We start from the raw sequence: 8,213 nt of genomic DNA, 5'->3' as shown, positions 1-8,213 counted from the left end.
CAAAATTCCCACTCTGACCAACAATTATGCTCTTATTAATGCATCCCCCGTACACGTGGCACCCTTGGAGAATCATTGGGAACATCATCTACGTGGGTCCCACTAACACAAGCACAATTCCGGGACCCCCACATCTGACGTCCCAAAACCCTAAATCTAATCCAACAGTTTATATTTCGCCACGTGTCCCAACTTTATTGAAATATTTCACAGTGCGGCCACAGCGTAACATTACCCTCGCAAACGTTAAAGAAAAGGGGTATTATGGGGTTACACAAGTTCTGAAGTGAAAGAGAGGGAATCAACGAATCTGTTGAAGAAGAAGAGAAGAATAGAGAGGTGTAGTGTTGGTGGGTTTTGCTCAGATTTCTTCCCCTTTGTTGAAGGTAATGCTTCAAAGCTTCTTACTTGCATTGCATTGTTTCTTTCTTCAGCTTCCATTGTACTTTGAATCTGAGATTGGTACATGCTACTATATCTTTTCTGGGTTTTGTCAAGATTTTTCTTTTCTTTTTTTCTTTTGGGTTGTTATGTGGAACTGGAGAGTTGAAAATTTTCTATTGTTTGAAGAAAAAATGATTTAATTAATTATTTTTTTGGAGGGTGGTTCGGTGGTTTCTTTTGGTGAAAGCATCTTTTTAGGTGGAGTGCTTTGTCACATTCTCTCTTCCGAATTGTGAAATTTTGGGTATTTTTCCTTAAATGGGTGTTAGTTGAATATAAAATTAGAGTTGTGGGCACAATGGAAGAGGTTTGGTGCTGTTTATTTTTCTTTATTATGTGGCCTTTGCCTTGTTTCTGTGCAATGATTGGTCTACCACTGTTGACATCTTTTGAGGTGTGTGTTGGTGAAATCGTATTTAATTAGAGCAGTTTTATGTTCCTTGTTTTGTTGAAAACTGGTTGCTAAAAACATAACATGGCTATGTAGACTTCGGTCAAATTTCTTGTCATTTGTCAAATATGAAAGATTTGTTTATACTTTTTATTTTCTTCTTTCAGTAAATTTAGAATTCTGTCAAATCATGATGGCACTGCATTGTAACATGAAGAGCACTGGTTTTCCTTTTCTGACAAACTTTTATGTGTTACTTACTTCTGTGCTATGAAATAATGAACAAGCCATGATTGTATGGGGTTATATACAAGGTAGTTGAATAGCTTATTACTCAAAGAAGGAGTTCAGCTTAACAGTTCCAACTTTTTTTCACTGTTTATTTGTTCTAAACTGAATAAACTAATATAATTAACTTAAGAATTCTAAATATAATTTTTAATAGCAGAAAGAAACTTGAAAGGTTTGAATGGTTTGATAGATGCTATTTACTTTGACTTATAGGTGATCAATGATCATACACTGATTAGTGTCTGGGTGGAAACTGGACATGAGTATGCTGGTGGGGATATGCTCGAACCGCGTGAATCTGATATTCCTCTCCTGTTTCTGGTCCTGGTTGTATTTCCTTTGGTGGCTTATATCTTACTTGGAAAATGGAGCGAGACTACTAAGAAGAGAGATAGGATAAGCTTGCTTGCTCAGTTGGCTGCCGAAGAAGCTTTGAGAGCAGAGGAAATGGCCGTCCCTGATTTGATTCCTCTGGTGCCTTCTTCTAAGATTGCTTCTAAGAGTGAACTTCATCCTCTATCAAAGAAGAGTGAACATCAGCAATGTGCCCGGTGCTCGGCCCCATCCAAGACTCGCTGCTCCAGATGCAAGGCTGTTAGATATTGGTAATTCTTTTAACTAATTGCATTTGTTTTACGTTTTTAATTAAATGTTTGTTGAAGCATCTTTGAATCTGTTTGTAAGGATAAATGTCTTCAAACTAGATTGATATTACACACTGCCAAGTAAAATGTAAACTATGAAATGTGTTGTGCGTAATCAGTTTAGAAGGGCAATATACCCTTAGGTTTGCCAATTGTTGTTAATAAACACATGGCTAGAAGAATTGGCTTGTCACCGGTAATGTGCTCAAATAGTTTTAAGATAGATAGCTGTTGCCTACTTGCCTCATTGGTACTCGGCTCAAATAACTTTTAGATAGGTAACCTGTTTGTCTCAATGCCTCTTAACTGCTCTGTTTGCCCACTAATAACTGTCACTTCGATAAAATGGAATGTAGTAATAGAAAAGAAATGGAGCTAGAGAGTGTAGTATTCACATTAGTCTATTTATCCCCCGTGTCGTACAAACTGGTGGCCCTTTGATGGGTTATTCTGCAACCTAAATTTCAGCAACTCTATTATCTGTATAGTGATTTTCTTCTTCAACATTGTAATTATTGAGGAGAATGTTGTGGTTTACTTTAAGTTACTTTTTAAAATTTGAGCTGGAAGTGGTTTGCAGCTCTGGGAATTGTCAGATAATCCACTGGAGGCAAATTCACAAGCAAGAATGCCAACAATTGGAAACACAAAAAACAGGCTCATTTTCTCTGAGCGGTTCATTCGATGAGTTCAGTCATGAGAATGGCTTTTATGAAAGCATGAACACCCAGTTCTTTGGACACACTTTGAAGCAGACACCAAGGGAGAGTGTGCCTTTAGATCATTTGGTTCCCCCTCTAACTGGAACTGCTGCTCCTGCTACATCTGATTTTTCCCTTTATAATAGTTCTCAACCTTCCACTTTGGAGAGAAGAAGTTCCTATAAATCCAACAGAGAAACTAGGAGAAGAGATAATGGATCTATCCACAAGTCACCAATTGAGTCTACTGATCATAAGGTTGCTAGCTCTTCCTCTTCGAGTGTGGTATCAAAGGACGCATTTACGGGACAGAAGGTTTACTTGTTTTACTTTGATATTGAACTGGCATACATTTTATGAACTCATCAAATCAAATCTCTGATTATGATCTTAAACTGTTCCTGCAGTTAATGAATAATGAGTATTCTATGTTGGAGGAAGAAACTTCAAGAAAGTCCTGCTCTGATGGCTTCGGAGTTCATGTCAATGGACAGGATGCATCAAGAAATGTAGTCTACGAGGGTCGTAACTATCAGAGTCAATATGGAAATGCATTTGTACCGAGAAACAACCATGGACACTCAAATGTGTCAAGTGCGGTAAACAATAATGAAAATGTAGAAGAATTTGAAAAAGACAACGCTACTAACAAAGGAAACATAGTTAGAGGAGGAAATTGTCATTCTGAAGAAGCAGCACAATATGATTGCTCTTCTGACATGATAATGAAAGGAAGTGTGAAGGCCAAAAAGATGTCACATATTTCTAAGACCAAATCTTCTAAATCACCAAAGTCAAAATCACCGAAGTCAACATCAAAGACATCAACAGATTTTTGTTGTTCAGAAAGAGAAGGAAAAGTTGCAGATGAACAAAGTTAGTTCTACGTATTTATCGCATTAGTGTAGATGATTTATATAATCCGAGTTTGTTTAATTATTCAACGATAGGGTAACTGCCATTTTGTTACCTTGATTCTGTTGTAACAACAAAAATCTGTGTTCATTATACAGAAACCATTGAAAACAGAGATGCCATCCCTCTGCATGGTGGTAACGGGGCTGCAAGCACTGGAATTATGAAAATGATGGGCTTGAGGAAATCATCAAAACCAACTGTAATGGTCTCCCCTGAAGGTAGTGGTGCAAGGTGTAAGAAGATAAAGAAGATGAAGGTTAGTTTTATATGACGAATGCAATTTTTCCCTTTTCCTACTAGTTAGAGACTGATGCCTGTACTAACTTTCTAATGTATTGATTATGTCTCAGATGTTGTTTCCTTATGAGGAATTTGTAAAGATTTTTCAGAGTGAAATCTTTGGCATATGCCCCAGGGGCCTGTTGAATTGTGGGAACAGGTAATACTGGAATGACGCTTTTAATATTTTGGGATTGTGATAAAAAAAGTATAAAGAAATTCGGTAATTAGTGAGTAAATATATGTTTCAAAATGAGCTTTGATTTCCTTCGAGGACAGCTTTATGGGGAAATTTTGGTTTAGACCTATTTCAGTATATTTTGTAGAGTTGATATTTTCTTTTTTAATCTTTTTATTTTGCAGTTGCTATGCGAATGCTGTCTTGCAGTGCTTGACTTCTACGAAGCCCCTTGTTGTCTATTTGCTTTATAGATCACATTCAAAAGCCTGTATTTTCCATTCTCTCTCCATCTTTTCACTAAAAAAAGAATGTTAAGACTCAATATTCTCTCAAGTCATTTATGTGAACTTTGTCTGTTTTCCTTTAATGTTAGGTTGTGCTAAAGATTGGTGTCTCATGTGTGAACTGGAGCAGCACATCATAATTTTGAGAGAAAACGGAGACCCTCTATCTCCTAGTAGGATACTTTGGCACATGCGGAGTATAAATTGCCACATGGGTGATGGAAGTCAGGAAGATGCTCATGAATTTTTAAGGTCTGAGTTTGCCTTGCTAATTTGTTTTAATATTTGGTTTAAATGAGTGTTTGGTTCCTATAAAAATTTTCTTTTGGTTTTGGTCCAGTAAAATTTAAAAGATTTTGGTTTTAGTCCCTGCCATTATTTTGCTCCATGAGGTGTTGATGTAGCAGACTAAATGGTGACCTGACATGCTGAAATGTTGACATGGCAAGACGTGTTACATCAGTATTTAATCCACTATGTCAGCACTTAATGAAACAAGCTACCGTCAGTAATTAAAACCAATACCTTTTAAATTCTACCAAACCAAAACCAAAAGGAAACCTTTATAGGGACCAAAAACTAACAGCAGGGACTAAAACCAAACCTTTTAAATTTTACGGGATTAAAACCAAAAGAAAATTTTATAGAGATCAAAACCAAAAATCTATTATATGAAGACTAAAAACTTATTGAAGCCTTATTATTTTTCTATGGATTCTAAGGTTTCATCTGTGGCTATCTTTTAACTTTCAAAACGTAGTTTCATGTATATTTAGTATATTGTTGTAATTTTCTCTTTTTATAAAGAAGTCTTACAGTGTCCTGAAACTTATGCTTAGCTAATATTTGATAAAATGTCATATATAGGCTTCTTATTGCGTCAATGCAATCTATATGCTTGGAGGGACTTGGTGGTGAGAAAAAGGTTGATCCTAGACTACAAGAAACAACTTTCATACAACATACGTTTGGTGGTCGTCTTCAATCCAAGGTGTGTATCACGTGTTTCATTTATTTTTGACCACAAGTTTTCCGTTGTAGAACTATTTTTTGCCTTTTATCCTTAATTTTGCATGTTTAACGAAATACTGAAATTTGATGTCTACAGGTTAAATGTCTGAATTGTAACCATGAATCAGAAAGGTATGAGAATATTATGGACCTAACCTTGGAGATATTGGGTTGGGTTGAGTCACTGGAAGATGCCCTGACTCAATTTACTTCCCCTGAAGATTTGGATGGTGAAAATATGTACAGATGTGGAAGGTCTGAAGCTATTGTCCATCTGTCATAGTTACTCGTGATTTAGTTTGTTAATTTTAGTTTTGGTTGAAAAATGAGGAAAAGAGAAAATCAAAGAGCTTTTTATTTAGATATTTACTATTACTGAAGATGCTCACCTTTCTCTACACATTTTGAACCAGTTGCACTGCATATGTTCGTGCTAGAAAGAAACTGAGCGTACATGAAGCTCCGAACATCCTAACTATTGTGTTGAAGCGATTTCAGGTATCAAATTGTTCTTGTAATGTAAGCATGCCCATGTAGATATTTTGATTGTGTTTCAATTTTCAAATTGCTTCAATCTTCATATATTGACTCATTGGAATTTATTATTTCTGGCTTTGAATCATCAGGAAGGAAGATATGGCAAAATTAACAAGTACATAACTTTTCCTGAAATGCTCGATATGATACCTTTCATGACGGGGATGGGTGATGTTCCCCCACTCTATATGCTTTATGCTGTTGTCGTACACCTGGACACACTGAATGCATCTTTCTCTGGACATTACATTTCGTATGTGAAAGATCTGCAAGGCAATTGGTTCAGGATTGATGATAGCGAGGTAAATATATTGTTTGGTTTGCAATATTTGCATGAAACATGCACTTTACTGCATATACCTTTTCGCCCCTTAACAATTTGTATTAAGACCTTAACACATTTGTGACTAGATGGTGCTATCGAAGGCTGTCTCTTGAAATATTGATAATTTTGTATAGAAAAGCTTCATTCATTGTGGTTTAGGGTTTGCACTTCCATGATTGGTAAATTAAAGAAGGGTTTATCTATCATGTGCCCTAAGGGCACATGTTCAGATTACAAAATAAGAAAGTTTTATTGAAAATATAAAAAATTTAAGTTTTCAATGCATTTGTTTTGTATTCATTAAATGAAAACATTCAAACTTTCCACTAGTGGTAAGCTTATCAGCCCTTAGGACACATGTTAGCTAAACCCATTAAAGAATAATTACTCTGTCAAAATTGGGGTTTTCATATATATTTTTAGTTGGGTGCTGAAGTGAAGAATAGTTTTTTATATTTGAAGAGTTTCATTTTGATATGACAAACTGTTGATTAGATTCAAGACAAACTTTAAAGAGTAAGACCTATTAAAAAGCATTATTGTGGCTCTTTGCTTTGAATTTCTTAACTATAATTATACATTCACACTTTAAAGATGACTTTATTAATTATGCACTTTTACTGACAGCAAAGTTAATGTTTATTGCTTACATGCAGAACAGTTTCTTTTGCCTTCTGTTTGTGTCATATTTTCAAAGTTGTGTTGCTAAACGGAAAATATATAGTTTAGACATTGTTTTTAGATTCTGAGTGTTTACTCTATTAACAGGTTCAGCCAGTGCTAATTAACCAGGTGATGTCAGAAGGTGCATATATCTTATTCTACATGAGGTAGAGATTAAGCTGATACTACTGTTATAATGTTGTTTCCTTTGTCCATGATTATAGTGAAACTTAGTAGGTCATGAGTAAATTATTTTGATAATATTTTAGCATTCTAATACTGCATTTAATTATAGATTTTTTTTTTATTATGATCAACTAATGTAAGTTCGTTATAAAAATAAATATTTTGAATTTCAATGTATACTTCATCAATAAGTCTGATCCTTATTTTTCACTAGTCGTTTTGTCAAACTCCAATCTTTGGTCAAGCTTATATATCTAGTCACTGTTTTATAGATCTTGTCCGCGCCCGCTAGTTGAACTTTCCGGGAAAAACATGCAGCAATCGGTTCCCAACTATTCAAAACACTGCCCGGTAGAACCACAGAAGCCTTCCAAGTCCGGACATAGCAGAAACAACAGCCAATTTGTCATCCCTGAATCTTTGGTCGATACCAGAGCAGACGTTGCCCCTCGACAAATCAACTCTGCCAATGGCTTCCTCAGAAGAAGCACCAGCAGAAACGTCCTGCCAGTAACACAAACTTATTTCGAAAACATCAGGCACGAGTTCTCGGATGCAGCGTCTAGTGACTGGTCCCTTTTCACAAGCTCAGACGAGGCATCTTTCACGACGGAGAGCACTAGGGACTCCTTCAGTACCGTAGATTACAGTGATAACATGGATCCATTGGCATCCATCTTCAACTTCACCCCGAAAAACTCCTACAGGAAATTTTCGAATAGTCGGCCACTTACCAGGTTCGTCCCCGAAAAGGGTCATACTGAGAGAGTAGAGAGAATTGATCAGTCTCATAATAAGGCCATGAATTCATCAATTGAACACCATCCACCAAATGGTAATTGCAGCATGTATGTATACTATGGACGTAGTAACCCTGTGTGTGATAATATTACAAGGACTTGAAACTCAGTTTGAATTCTTTTCTGGGAATTCTAACTGGATGAAATTGATGATGATTTAGTTGTAGCAGGTGCTTTTTGCCTCAAAGTTTTCAATATTTTGTTGATTGAGGCATATAGCTCTTAAGGCACAGGTGTAATTTTTACTTTAAGTTTATTGATAATTGTAAAGATGACAGCAATGTTCCTTTGGTTATCTGTTAATCCATCATAGGCTTTTCCTAATTTTGAGCACACCTCTTTTTAGTTGCAACTTGCATGTAGAGTAGGATATAAATTTTACTATTCAAATTTGTTCGTGAAAGATACTTTAAATTTTAAGAGTTTAATTTTGATGCACTAACAGTATAAAATGTTTTTACTCAGTTGTTTAATTAAAACCGTTCTTTTAAATAACTATTCACGTGTTCAAAATAAAAAGTAGTTATCTTTGCTAATATGACGTAATGTGATTGGATA

General features: G+C 35.6%; 1 protein-coding gene across 2 annotated transcripts; it reads left to right on the top strand.

Moving 5' to 3' along the window:
• Positions 1-286: 286 nt before the first annotated feature.
• LOC130939140 (ubiquitin carboxyl-terminal hydrolase 15) lies at positions 287-7,964 on the top strand. 2 transcript variants are annotated; one of them, XM_057867239.1, is made up of 14 exons: positions 287-386; positions 1,340-1,731; positions 2,351-2,786; positions 2,879-3,347; positions 3,485-3,645; positions 3,740-3,828; positions 4,032-4,117; positions 4,223-4,385; positions 5,001-5,124; positions 5,242-5,399; positions 5,558-5,642; positions 5,771-5,983; positions 6,775-6,836; positions 7,128-7,964. In XM_057867239.1, the coding sequence occupies exons 2-14, from the start codon at positions 1,406-1,408 to the stop codon at positions 7,756-7,758; spliced, it is 3,003 nt and encodes a 1,000-aa protein (XP_057723222.1). In that variant the 5' UTR covers positions 287-386; positions 1,340-1,405; the 3' UTR covers positions 7,759-7,964. The 2 variants fall into 2 exon arrangements, with proteins under 2 accessions (XP_057723222.1, XP_057723221.1); XM_057867238.1 differs by lacking the exon at positions 287-386 and adding an exon at positions 1,035-1,149.
• The last annotated feature ends 249 nt before the right edge of the window (positions 7,965-8,213 follow it).

The sequence above is a fragment of the Arachis stenosperma genome, chromosome 7, assembly GCF_014773155.1.
Source record: "Arachis stenosperma cultivar V10309 chromosome 7, arast.V10309.gnm1.PFL2, whole genome shotgun sequence".
In the NCBI taxonomy this organism is placed as follows: Eukaryota; Viridiplantae; Streptophyta; class Magnoliopsida; order Fabales; family Fabaceae; genus Arachis; species Arachis stenosperma.
Note: the sequence above shows the minus strand (reverse complement) of the source record. Positions and strands in the feature narration are given on the sequence as shown.